We start from the raw sequence: 22,500 nt of genomic DNA on the forward strand, positions 1-22,500 counted from the left end.
CTGACTGTCTGTCTGTGTGTCTGTGTGTCTGTGACTGACTGAATGTGTGTCTGTCTGTGACTGACTGTCTGTCTGTGTGTCTGTGACTGACTGAATGTGTGTCTGTCTGTAACTGTCTGTCTGTGACTGTCTGTCTGTGTGTCTGTCTGACTGTCTGTGACTGACTGACTGACTGTCTGTGACTGACTGTCTGTCTGTGTGTCTGTGACTGACTGACTGTGTGTCTGTCTGTGACTGACTGTCTGTCTGTCTGTGTGTCTGTGTGTCTGTCTGTGACTGACTGACTGTCTGTCTGTGACTGACTGTCTGTCTGTCTGTGACTGACTGTCTGTCTGTGTGTCTGTGTGTCTGTGACTGACTGAATGTGTGTCTGTCTGTGACTGACTGTCTGTCTGTGTGTCTGTGACTGACTGAATGTGTGTCTGTCTGTAACTGTCTGTCTGTGACTGTCTGTCTGTGTGTCTGTCTGACTGTCTGTGACTGACTGACTGACTGTCTGTGACTGACTGTCTGTCTGTGTGTCTGTGACTGACTGACTGTGTGTCTGTCTGTGACTGACTGTCTGTCTGTCTGTGTGTCTGTGTGTCTGTCTGTGACTGACTGACTGTCTGTCTGTGACTGACTGTCTGTCTGTCTGTCTGTGTGTCTGCGACTGACTCCATGATCGTTTGCGTTGCAGTTAGACTCCATCAGAGCTCTGAGCTGGTCTGTGGCGCCCCCTGCTGCCGTGCTGAGGCATGTTCAGGACAAACGCCTGAGGCCGCGGACCGGACCGGAACACGGGCGTCTCTGCCCCAGCAGCAGCTTCACGTTGCGGGTCTACATTGAAAGCCTTCAATAGAACATTTTAATAACACACTTAAGAGAATCAATGAGGACAATTTTGCACAAAACTGTATAAATATACAGTGTGTGTGTGTGTGTGAAACTAAAACTAAAACTAAAACCTAACCTTTCTGGCCTTGGGAGACCCAGAGGTGAACTTTCCCCGGGCCGCGCGCCCCTCCCCTTTCCCCTTCTCACAGCTTTTGTGCAGTGCACGGCACCTCCACAACTGCAGGGGGCGCCAATGAGCCAATTCCAATCCCCACACATTGATATGATGTAGAAAACCGCTTCGCGGCGCAGATGTTTTGTTTTATTTAAGCGTCGTGCTGCCTCCCATGCGTCATGAAGAAATGCCGCCCCGGGCGGCTGCCCGCTTCGCCCGTGCCCAAAACCGCCACTGCCGATGAATTTTGCAAAAGGTAAAATAATTCAGAGTTAGTTCTGGTGTCTTGTATTAACCTCCTTATGAATCCTGGTCAGTGATGTCGCTTCCTTATCTATTAAGAAAAAAGCCAGGAAATCTCAATTTTGACAATATGGTGATGATGAGAAGAATCCTCAACAAAAAACATTTGATCATCTAGAAATTAATGATGAACCAAACTCCACCTGAATGATACAATGACTTCAGGACAAGTTACAAATCAGTTGTTTCACTAGTTGTGTTGATGATGTATAATGTGTTCATATGCAGAGGGAACAAATCTCAACTGATGATAGTCTATATACATATATATATATTATATATAGACTATAGACACTTATTGTTTGATCCGTGTTTTTATTTCTATCAGTTCTATAGTGTTACTTCCATCTCTCTGACGTCATGTCTCATGATTATTTCCAGCAGAGAGAATTCCCCCGGAGAGTTTGCGGGGTTTCCCGTGGGGGCGGGGCCAGGCGGCAGGAAGTCTCGCGGGTTGTTCAGACGGACACGATGCGTCACGCGGTTCTGTTGGACCTAGTCCACGGCTGCTGTCCGACCTGCGCCGGCTCGTCCCCGCTGCGGGAAGCCGCGTCCGACCCGTGCGTGTTCGTGCTGTGCGGGGAACGTCACGGCGAGAGAAGGCACGCGCTTCCGAGCTGGTGCGGGAGCGCGCAGGTGCTGGACTGCGGCTCCACCGCGGAGAGTTTGTTCCGGTTCAAGCAGAGAGCGGACCGGATGGACCTGAGCTCCATCACGGTGCTCACGACCCCGCGGGGCCGGGAGGCGCTGGCCCGGTACCAGCGGCAGCTGTTCACCGCCGTGTACACGTTCGAGTACAGAGTGAAGGAGCCCACCTGCCCGGGCTGCACAAGCCCCGCCCACACGGACTCACCTGGCGAGGGAGTCGTAGAAGAAGAAGTGTCGGCATTTGTGCAGCAGCTTCCCGCGCTGAGGGGTGACGTCATGGTGCTGACGTCAACACTGATCCCAGGTCGGTTTACTGAAAACACATTTACAGGTTATGGACATAAATAAAACCTGACGTCACATTCTGTGAACGTTTATTCAGAGGAGCAGCAAACAGAAAATATCCATAAATATGAATAAATACAGTCACCGCCAGTCTGCTTTATTATTATGATATTTGTCACTTTAGTCTGATTCAGCTGAATTGAAACTTGTTACATACTGAATATTCCTCCTGGTTCATGTTAATGCAGCGTTGAGTCATATCATAAATCATGAGTCTCTGTCTGTCTGTCTCTCTGTTTCTGTCTGTCTGTCTGTCTGTCTCCGTCTCTCACCCTCCGTCTGTCTGTCTCTCCCTCTATCCGTCTGCCTCTGTCCATCTGTCTCTCCCTCTGTCTGTCTGTCTCTCTCCCTCTGTCTGTCCCTTTGTCTCCGTCTGTCTTTCTCTGCCTCCCTCTCTCTCCCTCTGTCTGTCTCTCTCCCTCCATCTGTCCCTTTGTCTCCGTCTGTCCTTCTCTCCCTCCGTCTCTCCCCCTGTCTCTCCCCCTGTCTGTCTCTCCCTCTGTCTGTCTGTGTCTCCCTCCGTCTGTCTGTCAGACATCTTCGGTCATGGCTTCAGTACTCGATCAGGGGGCGTGTCCTACATCCCCACGCTGTCGTCCCTCAACCTGTTCAGCAGCAGCAGGAGGCGGGACCCCATCGCCGTGGTGATGGAGAACAGACGCCGATTGGCCGTCCACGCAGGGTTCCATCCCGAGCCCCTTCGCCTGGTCAAGGTTCAGAGCTGTCAATCACGTGAGCAGCAGCTGGTGGAGCTGGACAGACTGTGACTCTCTCTCTCCTGCAGGTCGACCATGGCAAAGTCGTTTGGGTTGTGGGGGGGGTGGAGCCTCAGAGCTACGACGGGATGGTGACCAATCAGACGGGGCAAGTGTTAGCTGCTCCAGGAGCCGACTGCATGACTCTCCTGTTCGCTGACCCGGTGTCAAAGGTCATTGGAGTCGCTCACGCAGGTAAAGTGACTGTATAATAAGACAATCAGCGACTGTATATAAAGACGATCAGCGACTGTATATAAAGACGATCAGAGACTATATAAAGACGATCACTGACTGTATATGAAGACGATCAGAGACTGTATATAAAGACGATCACTGACTGTATATGAAGACGATCAGAGACTGTATATAAAGACGATCACTGACTGTATATAAAGACGATCAGAGACTGTATATAAAGACGATCAGAGACTGTATATAAAGACGATCAGAGACTGTATATAAAGACGATCAGCGACTGTATATGAAGACGATCAGAGACTGTAAATAAAGACGATCAGCTACTGTATATAAAGACGATCAGAGACTATATAAAGACTATCACTGACTGTATATGAAGACAATCAGCGACTATGTACAGACGATCATTGACTGTATATAAAGACGATCACTGACTGTATATGAAGACAATCAGCGACTGTATATACAGTACAGACGATCAGCGACTGTATATAAAGATCCTCCCTGATCCTTCTGCTCGTCCTCAGGTTGGAAGGGGACCCTAATGGGGGTCTCCATGGCGACAGTGGAGGCCATGGTAACGGAGTTTGGTTGCCAGGTGAGTGACATCGTGGTGGCAGTCGGACCGTCGGTGGGTTCGTGTTGTTTCACTCTGGAGAGAACGAACGCGCTGGAATTCATCAGCATCGACCCGGACTGTGTCCCTGACCCCGGGTCCGACCGACCGCACGTCAACATCTGCCTCGCCAACAGGTCAGATCAACACAGGTTCTCTCATTATCGGTCAGTGGAGATTAATGGAATGTTACCTGAATTAAAATCTCATTTCCTGCCTCAGGCTCCTCCTCCAGAGAGGCGGGATCCGACCTGAACACATTCATGACAACGCCGTGACGGACAGGCCCTGCGTCACACCCTGCACTTCCTGTCAGCCCGACCTCTTCTTCTCCCATGTCAGAGATGGCCTGAACTTCGGCACCCAGGTGGGCTTCCTGTGGATCAAAGATCGGGCGGAACTGGCAGAACCGGGCCCACGTCCAGCAGGCGAGACGAGCCCAGCGGGTCCCTGACGACGGACTAAGAGGAACTGGTTCTGTGTTTAATCATGTGTTGGTACAAAAGCTTATTGAACTTATAGTTCACATCCTCAGATAAAAAGATCCATATACTTTATCTGAATCTCTGTTCACAACAGACTGTTTCTTTTGTTTTAACATTTACATAGTTTGTTAATATTGGAAGAAAATTAATGAAAACCTGAATGACAGAAAAAACAGAAGCAACATCTCTGGAAACAGATTTTATTTAGACGTCTCGTCTGGATTCGTCTTCAAAAGCCCTTTTTTTAAAACACGCAGAATAAGGATTAAATCATTTCTCCAAAAGAAGATCTACTGAGGTTGTACTGGAGCAGAGTTCAATCTTCATTTTAAACAAAAGCAGTAATTTCAGTAGATGATAAACTTAGAAAACGTAAAGTAACTGAAGAGATGTGAAATGAAAACACACGTGACGTTGATCCATTAGACGACACATTTAATCTACAAACAACAGATTTCATATTTACAGTTTTCTGTCTAAAAGATTCTTTCAATCAGAAGAATAAATAAATAAATACACAAACTGTTACCTGCAGCTGCCACCAGGGGTCACCGCACTGCAGAGGAGAGTGTCTTTAAGGTCGAGATTCGTTTTCAGGCCTGAACCAGAACCTGTTTCAACGGAGACAGGAAGCAGCTACAGCCTCGTGATCGAGGAAAGATCAGAAGTTCACATGAAAACAGCGAAGATGAGTTGATGTTAAACATCAGAGTATCCAGAAGAAGAAGTGACACCTGACGAGGATCGAGTGTTGAAGAGGAATGAGGATGTGAGGTCCTGAGGAAGGAATGAGGATGTGAGGTATCAGCTGCAGTGGCAGAGCAGCAGTCCGGCCACCAGGGGGAGCAGGTTGAGCAGCAGCAGCCACACAGTGAAGACCAGACCTGGAGATCCAGAGCACGGATCTGAAACAGACAAGGACCTGTCAATCATATCACCACTGACACTACTACTGTACATCCACCAGGGACTGACTAACTGTCTGGAGGAGGGGCCGACACTGACCAATGGGGTCACTCCTGGAGCTGTTGCTGGGCGGGAGCAGGTGTGGGAGGGGACAGTGGTCACAGAAGTCGGAGCAGGCGGGACAGAGCAGGACGCCATTATACACCCAGTCACCGACTCTGACGCTGACGCTCAGCTGCTGATCTCTACGACTACACAGGAAGGACCGGTCCTGAACCAACAGAACCAGACCCTGGGAGGAGCACGACACCTGCATGCACACGCACACACGTTACAGACACTGAAGAGTCACAGGGAGTCACAGTGAGTCTCTGGGAGGTGACAGCACCTTGTAGCAGCCCGAGCCCCAGTCGGGATACGTCATCTTCCTGCTGCACTGCTCCATGACGAAGGCAGACTTCTGCTTCACACACACCGAGTCGGGACCGTAGAGCTCCGCCCCATAGTTCCTCCACCAGTCTGAACACACAGATGGTCTTTATATACAGTCACTAATGGTCTGTATATAGTTATTGATGGTCTGTATATACAGTCCAGTCACTGGTACCTGGCTGGTTCTCTGACACTCTGCAGTACGAGTTCCTCTGATACTCTCCACTCAGGTGCCAACTGAACTCCTGACTGAACGGACAGAAGTCAGCGATCTCCACTGCTCCTCCGAAGAATGACAGCTGATCAGCTGACACGCCAGGGATCTGATCAAAGTACTGACACACACACACACACACACACACACACACACACACACACACACACACACACACACACACACACACACACACACACACACACACACACACACACACACACACACACACACACACACACACACACACACACACACACACACACAGTGTCCTTCAAAATATTCTTAAAATGGTTAAGACTTGGTTAGTCTAAGGATCTAGGGAGATAGCCATGGTTGTGTGTGTGTGTGTGTGTACCTGGTACTCCTGAGGCAGGTGGTGTGTGTGTTTGTGTGTGTGTGTGTACCTGGTACTCCTGAGGCAGGTGGGGTGTGTGTGTGTGTGTGTGTGAGTGAGTGAGTGAGTGTGTACCTGGTACTCCTGAGGCAGGTGGTGTGTGTACCTCTGCAGGTTGCAGACGGCCACAGCGAGCTGGTCCTGTCTGCAGGTGAGCTGCAGAGGAGAAGCTCTGACGGTGTCACAGTACGGAGTCACCGCCTGACGCCTGCGACACAAACAACAGGTTCATTATGAAAATTATTCAGAAAAAAATTCTGGTCTTTGTATCATTTCAGTACTTTGATCATTGAGGATAGTTTATTGACTCACTGAACCTTTTAGCTCAGGTTGAACAGATGTTAGAGACATGAAGCTTTTGAAGCTTCTCCAGGAAATGACATCACAGGAAGTAAAGATATGAATGTAGGAAGTGGAGGAACATTAATATCTGATGATACACTCTGAACTGCTCTGGTCGTCACCTCTGTCTCTGTCGGTCCATCCAGAACTTGCAGCTCTTCATGACGAAGTCGCAGCCGAGGCTGTGGCCCCAGTCCAGTCTCTGGGCAAGGCTGTAGTTGGCCCGGTACCAGCCACTGTCCTCCATGATGGCCAGCGTCAGTCGAGAGAACACCCGGTTCTGGGTGTGGGAGCCCGTCATGGCCTCGTTCTGAGGGAGAGAGAGAGAAAACAGATTATTTATTAATAAGGAGGAAAATGACCTGTCGACCTGACAGAGGTTCAGGACTGAGCTTACCTCAAGAAGTCTCTTCTCCCAGTGGTTCAGCTCCGTCCCGGTCCCGCCCTGGTTCTCCAGCTCCATCCCCTCCAGGATGGGACAGTTGAAATGTCTCCTCGCCTCTTCCTGCAGCACCAGAAGACAACTGAGATCAGCACCAGACGACGTCCGACGTCAGCACAAGACGACAACTGGAACCTCACTGAGCAGAACTCAAACCAAATCATCTCATCACAGAATCAGTCTTGAATTATTCTCTGTGAAATCAGTCAACATGTTCAATACATTCCTGGTCCGCCCCTTTGTCCTGATCCACAACCATACAGGGTGAGGGGTTAAAGGTCAGAGGTCAGTAAACAAAGGGTTTCTCACCACGACACGAGGAGTGACCAGGACGTGGACCTGGTGTCGCACCATCACCCCTCCCCTGATGTCCCACAGCCGACTGACCCTCCGGATCACAGCCTCGCTCCACTGGTACAGACCCAGGCTGAGAGACACACACACATACACACACACACACATGAAACTCACAAAAACTCATCTGTAGGAGGAGCAGCAATGGTGAAAAGTCAGAGCAGGAAGTGCTACTGACAGGAAGAGTTAGCGACCCTCTGACTGATAACAACCAATCAGGAAGAGAAGGTTTTATAGCGATATTTAAGCACTGGTGACGGACGTGTGTCGCACTACTCGATGCAAATGGAAACAGTTATACATAAAAGAATATTATAAATCCCTTTTTTGCCATAAGTTATCACATGTATATTTTTGTACATGAGTGTCGGCAGCAGACAGTGGCGACCTCAGGACTCACCTCTCGTTGAACGCCGGCAGGCCACTGGCGAAGCGCGGGGTCAGAGGTTCACCCTCATCGTCGTGGTAGAAGGCAAACAGCCCTGCTGAAAACCCCTGGTGGACAGAGGAGGAATGACACTGAAGTCACACACACATGTTGTTCTGAACATTATGACCTCTGACCCAGACTGTCGATCAACAACATAAATAAAGAAACGTGATGCTGCACCGACCAGAGCGTGGATGATCTCATGTTTGACGGTGGAGAGCATCCCCTCAAAGTCCTGAGGCTGAGAAGAGATCATCGCAGGACACAGGTTGGCATATCCTGCTATAGGTCTGAAACACACACACACACACACACACACACACACACACACACACACACACACACACACACACACACACACACACACACACACACACACACACACACACACACACACACACACACACACACACACACACGGGGGGGGGGGGGGGGGGGCTGCTCAGAGTAACATTCAGTCAGAGTTTCAATATATCGTGCAGACCCCTCCTCCCACCACCCACCGGTCCAGCTCCACCTCCAGCTGGCAGTACGCAGCGTAGGCCACGATGTTCTCCTGTCCGCAGCGCTCGGTGGTGATGCCGCTGACGTAGAGCACAAAGTCAGATCCCTCCACTCCGGGGCCGTCGGGGGGTCCTGAGGGGCCGCACGACTTCCCAGACTCACTGCACACCTTACATTGCTAGAGGGAAAAACATTATTTCCTATAATGTATTGTTACAGTTAAACTGTAAAACGTCCAGACACACCGACTGTCAGTGGTCCATCCCCACCTGCAGGTGGTGCTGTGGCACGACGACCGGGCCGCACCGAGTCACGTCTGCACAGGCATCCTGGCAGTAGCGATGAGGGTCACCTCTCTTCCTCAGGTACTGGTTGGTGGCACATTGTCTTCAGACGACAAACATGAGAGAACCAAACGTTAAATAAAATCTTAAACGTTGACTTAAACTCTGCTGCTCCACAGCTCAGTGACTGACCTCGACCAGTCATGTAATCCGTTAACAGACTAACACTTTAGATCACATGTTCTGGTCACGTCCAAAGTTATTACATTCCTGTAGTGTAGTGTAGTGTGTGTGTGTGTGTGTGTGTGTGTGTGTGTGTGTGTGTGTGTGTGTGTGTGTGTGTGTGTGTGTGTGTGTGTGTGTGTGTGTGTGTGTGTTTGTGTGTGTGGATCAGTGACAGGACACGTACCTGCTGAGCAGCACGGGCCCGACCCTGCGCCTCACACTGAAGGTTCTCTGCAGGAAGTCGATGGCCTGAGGAAACAGTTTATCCTGATGGGACACACACACACACACACACACACACACACACACACACACACACACACACACACACACACACACACACACACACACACACACACACACACACACACACACACACACACACACACACACACACACACACACACACACCAAGGTAAAGTCTCCACATGTCATGTTCTGGATCCATCATCATGTCTGAAGAACAGAAGCTGTGACTAGCAGGTTGTCAGGTGCTGCTCACCTTCACCAGCCTCCTCTGGTCTGCAGGAAGTCTGAGGACAGACAGGAAGTCACAGACACCATCAAGTCTCCGGCTGAAGCTGTTGACTTATCTTAATGTGTGGTTCTGGTGTCTACTTCTACTATTATATGTAATGTCCCTGTTGGTGTCAGTAGCTCTGTGTGTGTGTGTGTGTGTGTGTGTGTGTGTGTGTGTGTGTGTGTGTGTGTGTGTGTGTGTGTGTGTGTGTGCGTGCGTGCGTGCGTGCGTGCGTGCGTGCGTGCGTACTCACTGGTCCACACTGTAGTCATAGATGATCTTTATCTTCAGCTGGAGGTCGTCAGAGCTTCTCTTGGTCAGACGGTCAGGCTTCAGGTACACATGATGGACCACCTGGAACAGACCAGCACAGACTGTCAGGGAGTTCTCCAGGTTCTCCAGAGTGTGAAAACCAAGATCATACAACATCTTCCTCTCTTCTTCTTCTGTCTTAGTTATTTTAGTGAACCATAGCAAATGAGGAGGCCGTGACGTCTATACAAGAACTACATCAACGAATTAAAGTATAAAATTAAAAAGAATGAATGGGCAACTTCATCCAGAACAAAGTTCACCATCACAAACACCGTGAACCATGTCAGAGCCGATAGAGAAACTCTTATTGTGAAAGAACCTGCCGGAAGTCTCGTTTCTGATGTTGCTAGGGGAACAGGGGCAAAAGGTGACGTTAACAACCCGTTACAGTAGCTTCGTGTTAGCTTGTTTGCTAACTGTACTAATCCGTTACTGTAGCTTCGTGTTAGCATGTTTGCTAACTGTACTAATCCGTTACTGTAGCTTCGTGTTAGCATGTTTGCTAACTGTACTAACCCGTTACTGTAGCTTCGTGTTGGCATGTTTGCTAACTGTACTAATCCATTACTGTAGCTTCGTGTTAGCCTGTTTGCTAACTGTACTAATCCGCTACTGTAGCTTCATGTTAGCATGTTTGCTAACTGTACTAATCCGTTACTGTAGCTTCATGTTAGCATGTTTGCTTACTGTACATCACATCTGCCCTTAAACCTCCGTTACGCGTCAAACGGACAATGCTCCAGTTTATTTTCTCCTTCTGATGTTTCACAAACGCAATCATTTGACGTCTCAATAGAAATCGTCCCGAGTGGCTAACAAGCGACAATGTGACTAAATGGTTAGTTAGCCACCATAGCTAGCATGCTAGCTAACTTAGCTAGGATGAAGCTAGCAGACCGGGGCTCACCTCGTCGGGAGGGGGGGGGCGGTGGTGGCAGGTCCCGTGGCCGCTCACTAACACAGCCAGGAGGAGGAAGGTGAGGACCCGGCCGAGGGGGAGCCAGGACCCGCTCAGCCTCAGCTCCATCCTCCGTCCAGCCCAACGAGCGCGTCTCGGCAGCCCGCAGTCAACAGCACCTGCGCCGGTCCGGTCGCCTCGGGGCTCGTGTCGTTCATCGCTCGCAGCGTGAATCAGAACATTGTCGCGTCCCGTAAACACGAGCGACGTGTGAACCAGAGGGACAGAGTCAACCGCTCCACCGGCCGGTGGCAGAAGGTGTCCGGCTCGCAGCGGAGGCTCCCGGCGGATGTTTCTCCGTCAGCTGAGAGGAGAGCACCGGCACACGGAGATCGTCTGGGACGACGATGTTTTACTCGGAGGAGAAATTCTTGCAAGGCGAAGAGGCACGACACACCAAAGATCATCTATTAACAAGAGGACTCACTCAGACCCATAGTTCCATTCATCTCTGGTTTCTGAAGTCGTGTGTGTGTGTGTGTGTGTGTGTGTGTGTGTGTGTGTGTGTGTGTGTGTGTGTGTGTGTGTGTGTCCGAGTGTCTGTATTGTTCCCACGCTCTGCGACAGAGACACAGTGAACTGATTAAAGCTCACAGACCATCTGAGTGTGATTGACTGAACCGGTCTCTTTGATGAGTTCAGCTGGTCAGAGGCCACGCCTCCACCCGGACAGAGGGATGTTCTGTTCATAACAACAGCTGTCTGTTTTCTCATGTCAGTCATGGATGATTCCTTTAAATCTCCAGATGATTGGACGGTGAGGATGAAGAGAAAGATCCAGTATTTATGAATGTTTCCACCTCATTTCTGTAATGTCTCATCACATACGTTCACACCTGAGCAGAGGTCACAGGTCGACACAAAGATTCGTAAAGATGCTTTAAGGAATAACTCTCATCTCATTTCATCTCATCGGATCAGTGTCGGCTTTACGCCATGTGATAACATTATTAATAAAATGGTGTTTGGTTGGAGAGGTCTCTGTGTGAGGACACATGGAGGAGAAGACAAACTTCCATCTTTATTACAAATCAAACATAGTTTGGAAAATGTGCGTTTTCCGTCCTAAAGTCCATACTCTCCTATAGAGTTGTTTGTATTCATTATGTACAAATTAGACTTTTCCATTTCTATATCACGAAACAAGAACATTGGAAATAATTCTGTGTAATTAATAATTAACGCTGCCACCGGGTGGTTACGATTTTTCAGAACCTTGTGTTTCCATTTGTTTGTCAGCAGGATTACACAAAAAACTATTCAACGGATTTCCACAACGACTTGGTGGACGGATGATCCATGACATCATCAGTCAGTCGAGCTGATTCCTCCACACCAACATTACTGGATTCTTTCTTGATCCAAGTTTCATCCTTCCACCAAGTTTCCTGGAAATCTGTTCAGGAGCTTTTCATCCTGCCTCCAGGCAGACAGACAGACAGACAGACTGACTGACTGACTGACTGACTGACTGACTGACTGACTGACTGACTGACAGACAGAGAGACAGACAGGCAGGCAGATATAGGTGAAAACAGCCCCTCCTCGTGGAGGTAATTGAATCCTTGGCTGTGCAGGAAACACAGACAATAGTTCACAGTGACGATAATCACAGTCACTGTTTGAGAAACACATCATGACAAAATGGAGACCAGCTCCAACAAACGGACACATTTTCATACAACAACATAGTCTCTGTCTCTGCCAGCAGGTTACAGGCGAGGCCGGATTCCTTCACACCCCAGAACCCGGGTGAACCAGGGAATCATGGGAAACCTCTGGGTCGTCTGTCTCTGGCGGAGGAAGCTGCAGGGAGGACGGGGAGAACGAGAGGATCTGGTCACTGTCTGGGTTCTTTTGTCTTTCTTCATCCTCTTCTCTGACAGCGTCTGCTCTCAGTCCCTCCTCCTCCTCCTCCTCCTCTTCCTCCTGCTGCAGGGCAGTGAAGCGCTCCACCACACAGTGAGCCGTCAGTCTGGCCTCAGGGTCGTGATCCCAACACTCAGTGATGGTGGAGCAGAAGACATTCATCCCCTGGTGGACAGAACAGCAAGGTTAGAAGGCAAGGTGAGTCAGATTAGATCAGATCAGATAGACTTTATTAATGGTATGATATGGAAACGTAAGGTATGAGGTGATGTGGTATGGTATGATATGGTAAGGTAAGTTATGGTATAGTATGTATGGTATGGTATGGTAAGGTATGGTTTGTTATGGTAAGGTATGGTATGGTAGTTCCAGGTAAGATAATGTCAGATAAGATAAGATAAGCCTGCTGGGTGTGTGTGTTTGGAATGTGAGTGTATGTGACCTGGTGCTCAATCCAGGCAGACGGGATGTCAGGTCGTCCTCGATCCCTCAGCACCAGGTCCCTCATGCTGTCCACACAGGGCTGCTCACAAACCTTGGATCCGAACGCCGGTTCGTAGCCCTCCACCTCTGTACCAACAAACAAACACAAACTGTGTTTAGGTTCAATGTGGCTGCAGATGAATTCCTTGAAATGCATCGTCAATAAAAACACAAACCAGCTTCAGTAAACATGAACAAAGCATATACTCACAGTTATATTACACAGTTCCTGTTGTAATCACAATGTATTCACAATTTATTTTCAAATCCGACACAGATGGGTATCAATAACTTCAAGTGTAATGCCAAGAAAATATTGTCCAGAGACAGCGGACAACAAAGTTCTTACTTCCGATGGCATGGCAGCGGGAGGCCATCTCCCAGAGGACCAGAGCCATGGAGTAAACATCCATCTGTTTAAAGGCCTCAAGGTCCTCCAGGTTCACCCTGGACTCAAGCACCTCAGGAGCCATATAGCGAGCTGTCCCCACCTGGATGGGAAGACACAGGGGCGTCCAACCAAATGAAGACCAGAACATCACTCAGAAGTTCTGCTTCATAATACACCAGACGAACTGAATCATCTCACCTGTCCACTGTTGGCGTAGTCGTCCACGGTGAGGGAGAGGTCCAATCTCAAAGCCAGACCAAAGTCACACAGAGCGGACTCCTTCCTGCTCTTCACCACAATGTTGCTGCTCTTCAGGTCCCGATGGGCAACTGGTACCTGCAACAACACAGGCAACCAGCAAAAGGCACAGTAAAAAAGTTGACTGTATTTTGAAATAATTTCATTGCATCGATATAGCCGCTCAAATCTGCTGGAAGATTAATAAGCTAAAGCAAATAAATGTTGTTAGCCCCTCAACATGAGACCTTTCACTGATGCCAATGGTCCAGTGTGTTGATTTCATGTGCTCCTTGATAGAAGGAGCACATGAAAGGTAAGATGTGCTGATAAAGTCAGACAGTCATGGTCAGAGGATTTCAAGAGATTTACCTTTGGAACCCCACTGGGTGTTGTGTCACTGTGGAGATGAGCTAACCCTTTAGCAATGCTCCCCGCCATGGCGACAAGTTCCTCCCAGTTTAGTGTGTTAGCTGTGAGGAAGTCCTGCAGGTTCCCGAGGCTGTGATAGGCCAAAACCAGCCAGTACTTTCTGAGGGCGTGACCGGGCGGACCCCTCTCTTCAGCGGCCAGGAATCCAACCACGTTGTCATGCTCCAGTTTGGGGTCTGAGAAGATGGAGCACTCGTTTCTCCACGAGGCGTACTCCACAGCTGGGAACACCTTCACCGCCACAGTTTCATAACTGTTGACCCCACCCCTCTCACCCTGCAGCAGGCGTGCCCTCCACACTTCTGCAAAGCGCCCCTTCCCTACCAGGACGTCCAATTTGATGGGAAGCATACCAGTCAGTTGGCCTTGCCAATCTGTGATGTCACTGATGATGTCACTGTCAAGAGGTGGCCCTTTAGCGTTGGACTCCTCCTTTTCAGACCCAGGACCCATCACACCTCCTCCACCCTCCACCCGAACCCCTCGGCACGACAGGTCCAAAGCCTGATAGAGCTCTGGGGTTCGTTTGGTAGTCCAGTCAGGGGGTGCAGGAGATCCAGGTTTGTCAGGGCGGTGTGTGCGGTAGAAGTAGAAGGCAGCAGTGGCGACTATGGCCACGAGGACGGGAGGAACCAGACTAACCACCACCACTGGGATCACGTCTTTACTCTGCAGCTTGAAGAAACCTGCAGCAATGGAGAGAAAATACTGACATTTCATCCACCTGCCCATCAATTCATTCATCAATCCTCCCTCCCCTGCTCACCATTGGCTCTCTTATTGAAGAGGAGTTTGTCGTTACATTCGTGTTCTCCGTGGCAACCACAGACCATCATGACTCCATCGTCTGCCGGCTGTGGGACCATGTGACACTCTCTGGAGGTGAAGTTCAGCAGCAGGCCGGGGTCGACGCCCTCTAGTGGCAGAGCGGGCTGGTGACACATGGTGTGCACTGTCATTGTGTCATTGGTCTTCCTCCTGAAGATCAGAGCAATGCACCAAAACAAACAGTCAAATAAAAATAAGATAAATCAAGTGGTTTACAATTCTTAGACCTTAAAATGTGGAAAAGTTATGTACTGTACCTTAAACCTCTGGGTTGCAAAGGAGGAAAAAATTGTTTTTACTGACTGACATCGTTCTCAACAATATAAAACTGTTGAGATAAAAAAATCTTTCACCTCATCCTGCTGCAGAATCTGTGTCGATTTGACGTATTTCACTGATAACCAAACAAAAGCAGACACTTTCCACTGCTTAAGAAAGTGGTGCCCTGGACTCTGAGGGTCCTGGTGCTGATCAACATCATACTGATTCAAACACAAAGCTAAAAGTGATCGTGGAGTGGAGCCGTGGGATCGAGGGTATGAATCCTCTCTATCAGGTTCTGTAGCACTGAACCGGCTCTTTGGACGATAACTAGCTGACAAACGTCTGTACTGTGTGAAAGGTTCTGAAGAGTCCACTCACCAGACGGCGACGCAGATCTCCTCGATGTTCGTGCAGAAGGACGACAAGGTGCAGTTACTAAAGCAGATGCTGTCTCTGCACACCGGACTGGAAACCTCACACCACTTACACAGGTTGAAGCTCAGGTGGCTGAAGGACTGGACCTGGACGGGAAGACCTGCGGGTCGACAGGAGGACTGAGGGTCATCGGGAGGAGTGAGTCAGGAGGAGTGAGGGTCGTCGGGAGGAGTGAGGGTCGTCGGGAGGAGTGAGGGTCATCGGGAGGAGTGAGGGTCATCAGGAGGAGTGAGGGTCATCAGGAGGAGTGAGGGTCGTCAGGAGGGTCGTCAGGAGGAGTGAGGGTCGTCAGGAGGAGTGAGGGTCATCGAGAGGAGTGAGTCAGGAGGAGTGAGGGTCGTCAGGAGGAGTGACGGTCGTCGGGAGGAGTGAGTCAGGAGGAGTGAGGGTCGTTGGGAGGAGTGAGTCAGGAGGAGTGAGGGTCGTCAGGAGGAGTGAGGGTCGTCGCGAGGAGTGAGTCAGGAGGAGTGAGGGTCGTCAGGAGGAGTGAGGGTCGTCAGGAGGAGTGAATCAGAAGGAGTGAGTCAGGAGGAGTGAGGGTCGACAGGAGGAGTGAGTCAGGAGGAGTGAGTCAGGAGGAGTGAGGGTCGTCAGGAGGAGTGAGTCAGGAGGAGTTAGAGTCGTCAGGAGGTGTGAGGGTCGACAGGAGGAGTGAGTCAGGAGGAGTGAGGGTCGTCAGGAGGAGTGAGTCAGGAGGAGTGAGGGTCGACAGGAGGAGTGAGTCAGGAGGAGTGAGGGTCAACAGGAGGAGTGAGTCAGGAGGAGTGAAGGTCGACAGGAGTGAGGGTCGACAGGAGGAGTGAGGGTCATCGAGAGGAGTGAGTCAGGAGGAGTGAGGGTCGTCAGGAGGAGTGACGGTCGTCGGGAGGAGTGAGTCAGGAGGAGTGAGGGTCGTCGGGAGGAGTGAGTCAGGAGGAGTGAGTCAGGAGGAGTGAGGGTCGTCAGGAGGAGTGAGGGTCGTCAGGAGGAGTGAATCAGAAGGAGTGAGTCAGGAGGAGTTAGGGTCGTCAGGAGGAGTGAGTCAGGAGGAGTGAGGGTCGACAGGAGGAGTGAGTCAGGAGGAGTGAGTCAGGAGGAGTGAGGGTCGTCAGGAGGAGTGAGTCAGGAGGAGTGAGGGTCGACAGGAGGAGTGAGTCAGGAGGAGTGAGTCAGGAGGAGTGAGGGTCGTCAGGAGGAGTGACGGTCGTCGGGAGGAGTGAGTCAGGAGGAGTGAGGGTCGTCGGGAGGAGTGAGTCAGGAGGAGTGAGTCAGGAGGAGTGAGGGTCGTCAGGAGGAGTGAGGGTCGTCAGGAGGAGTGAATCAGAAGGAGTGAGTCAGGAGGAGTTAGGGTCGTCAGGAGGAGTGAGTCAGGAGGAGTGAGGGTCGACAGGAGGAGTGAGTCAGGAGGAGTGAGTCAGGAGGAGTGAGGGTCGTCAGGAGGAGTGAGTCAGGAGGAGTGAGGGTCGACAGGAGGAGTGAGTCAGGAGGAGTGAGTCAGGAGGAGTGAGGGTCGTCAGGAGGAGTGAGTCAGGAGGAGTGAGGGTCGACAGGAGGAGTGAGTCAGGAGGAGTGAGTCAGGAGGAGTGAGGGTCGTCAGGAGGAGTGACGGTCGTCGGGAGGAGTGAGTCAGGAGGAGTGAGGGTCGTCGGGAGGAGTGAGTCAGGAGGAGTGAGTCAGGAGGAGTGAGGGTCGTCAGGAGGAGTGAGGGTCGTCAGGAGGAGTGAATCAGAAGGAGTGAGTCAGGAGGAGTTAGGGTCGCCAGGAGCAGTGAGTCAGGAGGAGTGAGGGTCGACAGGAGGAGTGAGTCAGGAGGAGTGAAGGTCGACAGGAGTGAGGGTCGACAGGAGGAGTGAGGGTCATCGAGAGGAGTGAGTCAGGAGGAGTGAGGGTCGTCAGGAGGAGTGACGGTCGTCGGGAGGAGTGAGTCAGGAGGAGTGAGGGTCGTCGGGAGGAGTGAGTCAGGAGGAGTGAGTCAGGAGGAGTGAGGGTCGTCAGGAGGAGTGAGGGTCGTCAGGAGGAGTGAATCAGAAGGAGTGAGTCAGGAGGAGTTAGGGTCGTCAGGAGGAGTGAGTCAGGAGGAGTGAGGGTCGACAGGAGGAGTGAGTCAGGAGGAGTGAGTCAGGAGGAGTGAGGGTCGTCAGGAGGAGTGAGTCAGGAGGAGTGAGGGTCGACAGGAGGAGTGAGTCAGGAGGAGTGAGTCAGGAGGAGTGAGGGTCGTCAGGAGGAGTGACGGTCGTCGGGAGGAGTGAGTCAGGAGGAGTGAGGGTCGTCGGGAGGAGTGAGTCAGGAGGAGTGAGTCAGGAGGAGTGAGGGTCGTCAGGAGGAGTGAGGGTCGTCAGGAGGAGTGAATCAGAAGGAGTGAGTCAGGAGGAGTTAGGGTCGTCAGGAGGAGTGAGTCAGGAGGAGTGAGGGTCGACAGGAGGAGTGAGTCAGGAGGAGTGAGTCAGGAGGAGTGAGGGTCGTCAGGAGGAGTGAGTCAGGAGGAGTGAGGGTCGACAGGAGGAGTGAGTCAGGAGGAGTGAGTCAGGAGGAGTGAGGGTCGTCAGGAGGAGTGAGTCAGGAGGAGTGAGGGTCGACAGGAGGAGTGAGTCAGGAGGAGTGAGTCAGGAGGAGTGAGGGTCGTCAGGAGGAGTGACGGTCGTCGGGAGGAGTGAGTCAGGAGGAGTGAGGGTCGTCGGGAGGAGTGAGTCAGGAGGAGTGAGGGTCGTCAGGAGGAGTGAGGGTCGTCAGGAGGAGTGAATCAGAAGGAGTGAGTCAGGAGGAGTTAGGGTCGCCAGGAGCAGTGAGTCAGGAGGAGTGAGGGTCGACAGGAGGAGTGAGTCAGGAGGAGTGAGTCAGGAGGAGTGAGGGTCGTCAGGAGGAGTGAGTCAGGAGGAGTGAGGGTCGACAGGAGGAGTGAGTCAGGAGGAGTGAGGGTCAACAGGAGGAGTGAGTCAGGAGGAGTGAGGGTCGTCAGGAGTGAGGGTCGACAGGAGGAGTGAGGGTCGTCAGGAGGAGTGAGGGTCGTCAGGAGGAGTGAGGGTATATATGTATATATATATATAAACGTATGTATATATATATTTACAGTGTGAAGTGTAAAGAACAACATCTCCCTCAGTAACATGATGAAAGCTCTGTGACAGGATGTGGGCGTGTCCCTCTGCAGCTCGTTAGTACTGCAACACACAACTCAACTCTCTGTTACTGTGTGTGTGTGTGTGTGTGTGTGTGTGTGTGTGTGTGTGTGTGTGTGTGTGTGTGTGTGTGTGTGTTTGTGTGTGTGTGTGTGTGTGTGTGTGTGAAAGAGAGAGAGATCCCAGTGTTACATATCTGCATAAACATGCACAGAATTACAGACATTTATACTCAACCACAGCATTATAATTATACACACACACACACACACACACACACACACACACACACACACAGCAGAAGTTTAACCAGATGTTTTCTGGAAACAAAGGAGGCAGAGAGCTGGAGGAGCAAAAAACTGTGTGTGTGTGTGTGTGTGTGTGTGTGTGTGTGTGTGTGTGTGTATCCAGGAATAAATTGAAGCCAGAAGTGAACTACTCCCAGAGTCAAGCTAGTATCCAAAACTCCACCCTCAAAGGCTCATGGGAAAGCTAAGCAGTACACAGTCTTTATATACAGTCAGTGATCGTCTTTATATACAGTCAGTGATTGTCTTTATATACAGTCAGTGTTCGTCTTCATATAGTCACTGATCGTCTTTATATACAGTCAGTGATCGTCTTTATACACAGTCAGTGATCGTCTTTATATACAGTCAGTGATCGTCTTTATATACAGTCACTGATCGTCTTTATATACAATCACTGATCGTCTTTATGTAGAGTCACGGATCGTCTTTATATACAGTCAGTGATTGTCTTTATATACAGTCAGTGATCGTCTATACATACAGTCAGTGATCGTCTACATATACAGTCAGTGATCGTCTTTATATACAGTCACTGATCGTCTTTATATACAGTCACTGATCGTCTACATATACAGTCACGGATCGTCTTTATATACAGTCAGTGATCTTTTTTATATACAGTCAGTGATCGTCTTTATATACAGTCAGTGATCGCCTACATATACAGTCAGTGATCGCCTACATATACAGTCAGTGATCGTCTTTATATACAATCAGTGATCGTCTTTATATACAATCACTGATCGTCTTTATGTAGAGTCACGGATCGTCTTTATATACAGTCAGTGATCGTCTTTATATACAGTCAGTGATCGTCTATACATACAGTCAGTGATCGTCTACATATACAGTCACTGATCGTCTTTATATACAGTCACTGATCGTCTTTATATACAGTCACTGATCGTCTACATATACAGTTAGTGATCGTCAGTGCAGCTTGAAGAAACCTGCAGCAATGGAGAGAAAATACTGACATTTCATCCACCTGCCCATCAATTCATTCATCAATCCTCCCTCCCCTGCTCACCGTTGGCTCTCTTATTGAAGAGGAGTTTGTCGTTACATTCGTGTTCTCCGTGGCAACCACAGACCATCATGACTCCATCGTCTGCCGGCTGTGGGACCATGTGACACTCTCTGGAGGTGAAGTTCAGCAGCAGGCCGGGGTCGACGCCCTCTAGTGGCAGAGCGGGCTGGTGACACATGGTGTGCACTGTCATTGTGTCATTGGTCTTCCTCCTGAAGATCAGAGGAATGCACCAAAACAAACAGTCAAATAAAAATAAGATAAATCAAGTGGTTTACAATTCTTAGACCTTAAAATGTGGAAAAGTACTGTACCTTAAACCTAAAAGAAATAGTTTTTACTGACTGACATCGTTCTCAACAATATAAAACTGTTGAGATAAAAAAATCTTTCACCTCATCCTGCTGCAGAATCTGTGTTGATTTGACGTATTTCAGTTCAGTGATACAGAAACGTTAGAGGTCGAGTGACTGGTATTTATTCAGACGCAAGACAGTTTGAGTTCTGAACGGATGTTTTGTCAATGTGAACGCTGGATATTGTTTAGTGTCTCCTGCTGGTGAAGAGCAGCTCGTACAAACATCATGTCAGTGGCTCCCCAACAATCCCTGTCAACTTTGACCTGAATTAACCTGTTTTCTCCCCTCTCTCCTCCTGATGTGCACAGGAAATGAGGGGGGGGGGGGGGGGGGGGGTCGTGAGGGTCCTGGTGCTGATCAACATCATACTGATTCAAACACAAAGCTAAAAGTGATCGTGGAGTGGAGCCGTGGGATCGAGGGTATGAATCCTCTCTATCAGGTTCTGTAGCACTGAACCGGCTCTTTGGACGATAACTAGCTGACAAACGTCTGTACTGTGTGAAAGGTTCTGAAGAGTCCACTCACCAGACGGCGACGCAGATCTCCTCGATGTTCGTGCAGAAGGACGACAAGGTGCAGTTACTAAAGCAGATGCTGTCTCTGCACACCGGACTGGAAACCTCACACCACTTACACAGGTTGAAGCTCAGGTGGCTGAAGGACTGGACCTGGACGGGAAGACCTGCGGGTTGACAGGAGGAGTGAGGGTCGTCGGGAGGAGTGAGGGTCGTCGGGAGGAGTGAGGGTCATCGGGAGGAGTGAGTCAGGAGGAGTGAGGGTCGTCGGGAGGAGTGAGGGTCGTCGGGAAGAGTGAGGGTCATCCGGAGGAGTGAGGGTCGTCAGGAGGAGTGAGGGTCATCGGGAGGAGTGAGGGTCATCGGGAGGAGTGAGGGTCGTCAGGAGGAGTGAGGGTCATCGGGAGGAGTGAGGGTCATCAGGAGGGGTGAGTCAGGAGGAGTGAGGGTCGTCAGGAGGAGTGAGGGTCATCGGGAGGAGTGAGGGTCATCGGGAGGAGTGAGGGTCATCGGGAGGAGTGAGGGTCGTCAGGAGGAGTGAGGGTCATCAGGAGGAGTGAGTCAGGAGGAGTGAGGGTCATCGGGAAGAGTGAGGGTCATCGGGAGGAGTGAGGGTCGTCAGGAGGAGTGAGGGTCATTGGGAGGAGTGAGGGTCGTCAGGAGGAGTGAGGGTCATCGGGAGGAGTGAGTCAGGAGGAGTGAGGGTCATCAGGAGGAGTGAGTCAGGAGGAGTGAGGGTCGTCAGGAGGAGTGAGGGTCATCGGGAGGAGTGAGGGTCATCGGGAGGAGTGAGGGTCATCAGGAGGAGTGAGGGTCATCGGGAGGAGTGAGTCAGGAGGAGTGAGGGTCATCGGGAGGAGTGAGTCAGGAGGAGTGAGGGTCGTCAGGAGGAGTGAGGGTCATCAGGAGGAGTGAGTCAGGAGGAGTGAGGGTCATCAGGAGGAGTGAGGGTCATCAGGAGGAGTGAGTCAGGAGGAGTGAGGGTCATCGGGAGGAGTGAGTCAGGAGGAGTGAGGGTCATCGGGAGGGTCATCGGGAGGAGTGAGTCAGGAGGAGTGAGGGTCATCAGGAGGAGTGAGTCAGGAGGAGTGAGTCAGGCGGAGTGAGGGTCATCAGGAGGAGTGAGGGTCGTCAGGAGGAGTGAGTCAGGAGGAGTGAGGGTCGTCAGGAGGAGTGAGGGTCGTCAGGAGGAGTGAGGGTCATCAGGAGGAGTGAGGGTCGTCAGGAGGAGTGAGGGTCGTCAGGAGGGTCGTCAGGAGGAGTGAGGGTCGTCAGGAGGAGTGAGGATCATCAGGAGGAGTGAGGGTCATCAGGAGGAGTGAGGGTCGTCAGGAGGGTCGTCAGGAGGAGTGAGGGTCGTCAGGAGGAGTGAGGGTCGTAAGGAGGAGTGACGGTCGTCAGGAGGAGTGACGGTCGTCGGGAGGAGTGAGTCAGGAGGAGTGAGTCAGGAGGAGTCAGGGTCGTCAGGAGGAGTGAGGGTCGTCAGGAGGAGTGAATCAGAAGGAGTGAGTCAGGAGGAGTAGGGTCGTCAGGAGGAGTGAGGGTCGACAGGAGGAGTGAGAGTCGACAGGAGGAGTGAGT

The 22,500-nt window shown here is 50.8% G+C and overlaps 3 protein-coding genes across 6 annotated transcripts in view; 1 reads left to right on the forward strand and 2 right to left on the reverse strand.

The window, feature by feature from the left end:
• The first annotated feature begins 679 nt into the window (after positions 1-679).
• Positions 680-4,416, forward strand: lacc1 (laccase (multicopper oxidoreductase) domain containing 1). Of its 2 annotated transcripts, none has more exons than XM_035651247.2 (6): positions 680-1,247; positions 1,679-2,246; positions 2,822-3,000; positions 3,072-3,237; positions 3,771-3,996; positions 4,082-4,416. In XM_035651247.2, exons 2-6 carry the CDS (start codon positions 1,766-1,768, stop codon positions 4,311-4,313), a joined length of 1,284 nt encoding a protein of 427 aa, XP_035507140.1. In that variant the 5' UTR covers positions 680-1,247; positions 1,679-1,765; the 3' UTR covers positions 4,314-4,416. The 2 variants fall into 2 exon arrangements, with proteins under 2 accessions (XP_035507140.1, XP_035507139.1); XM_035651246.2 differs by having other exon boundaries at positions 681-1,247; positions 1,676-2,246.
• A 346-nt stretch (positions 4,417-4,762) lies between these two features.
• lmln (leishmanolysin-like (metallopeptidase M8 family)) lies at positions 4,763-11,204 on the reverse strand. 2 transcript variants are annotated; one of them, XM_035651244.2, is made up of 16 exons: positions 10,617-11,200; positions 9,648-9,748; positions 9,377-9,407; positions 9,059-9,141; positions 8,635-8,752; positions 8,365-8,543; positions 8,046-8,151; positions 7,832-7,926; positions 7,387-7,504; positions 7,033-7,140; positions 6,758-6,945; positions 6,369-6,501; positions 5,858-6,017; positions 5,639-5,769; positions 5,350-5,560; positions 4,763-5,249 (listed from the first exon to the last, which is right to left on the reverse strand). In XM_035651244.2, exons 1-16 carry the CDS (start codon positions 10,734-10,736, stop codon positions 5,149-5,151), a joined length of 1,983 nt encoding a protein of 660 aa, XP_035507137.1. In that variant the 5' UTR covers positions 10,737-11,200; the 3' UTR covers positions 4,763-5,148. The 2 variants fall into 2 exon arrangements, with proteins under 2 accessions (XP_035507137.1, XP_047193018.1); XM_047337062.1 differs by having other exon boundaries at positions 6,758-7,140; positions 10,617-11,204.
• A 464-nt stretch (positions 11,205-11,668) lies between these two features.
• tgfbr2l (transforming growth factor beta receptor-like) overlaps positions 11,669-22,500 on the reverse strand; it is an 18,992-nt gene continuing 8,160 nt past the window's right edge. For both annotated transcript variants that reach the window (XM_035651242.2, XM_035651243.2), the window contains exons 3-11: positions 20,930-21,086; positions 20,043-20,254; positions 15,550-15,706; positions 14,846-15,057; positions 14,020-14,765; positions 13,609-13,746; positions 13,369-13,510; positions 12,979-13,106; positions 11,669-12,701 (exon numbers count right to left, since the gene is read on the reverse strand). In XM_035651242.2, the coding sequence (XP_035507135.1) occupies positions 12,402-12,701; positions 12,979-13,106; positions 13,369-13,510; positions 13,609-13,746; positions 14,020-14,765; positions 14,846-15,057; positions 15,550-15,706; positions 20,043-20,254; positions 20,930-21,086 (2,192 nt within the window). In that variant the 3' untranslated portion in view covers positions 11,669-12,401. The remainder of the gene's footprint in view (positions 12,702-12,978; positions 13,107-13,368; positions 13,511-13,608; positions 13,747-14,019; positions 14,766-14,845; positions 15,058-15,549; positions 15,707-20,042; positions 20,255-20,929; positions 21,087-22,500) is intronic.

This window comes from Scophthalmus maximus, chromosome 14, assembly GCF_022379125.1.
Source record: "Scophthalmus maximus strain ysfricsl-2021 chromosome 14, ASM2237912v1, whole genome shotgun sequence".
Lineage (NCBI taxonomy): Eukaryota > Metazoa > Chordata > Actinopteri > Pleuronectiformes > Scophthalmidae > Scophthalmus > Scophthalmus maximus.

What these genes read in the sequence shown, in the direction of transcription:
- lacc1 (XM_035651247.2), top strand. Translation starts at nt 1,766, where the DNA reads ATGCGTCACGCGGTTCTGTTGGACCTAGTCCACGGCTGCTGTCCGACC. An exon ending in AGCCCCTTCGCCTGGTCAAG is followed by an intron (nt 3,001 to 3,071) that starts GTTCAGAGCTGT and finishes TCTCTCCTGCAG; the next exon opens with GTCGACCATGGCAAAGTCGT. An exon ending in CATTGGAGTCGCTCACGCAG is followed by an intron (nt 3,238 to 3,770) that starts GTAAAGTGACTG and finishes GCTCGTCCTCAG; the next exon opens with GTTGGAAGGGGACCCTAATG.
- lmln (XM_047337062.1), bottom strand. Translation starts at nt 10,736, where the DNA reads ATGGAGCTGAGGCTGAGCGGGTCCTGGCTCCCCCTCGGCCGGGTCCTC. An exon ending in ATGAGATCATCCACGCTCTG is followed by an intron (nt 7,927 to 8,045) that starts GTCGGTGCAGCA and finishes TCTGTCCACCAG; the next exon opens with GGGTTTTCAGCAGGGCTGTT. An exon ending in ATGGACCGACAGAGACAGAG is followed by an intron (nt 6,502 to 6,757) that starts GTGACGACCAGA and finishes TTTGTGTCGCAG; the next exon opens with GCGTCAGGCGGTGACTCCGT.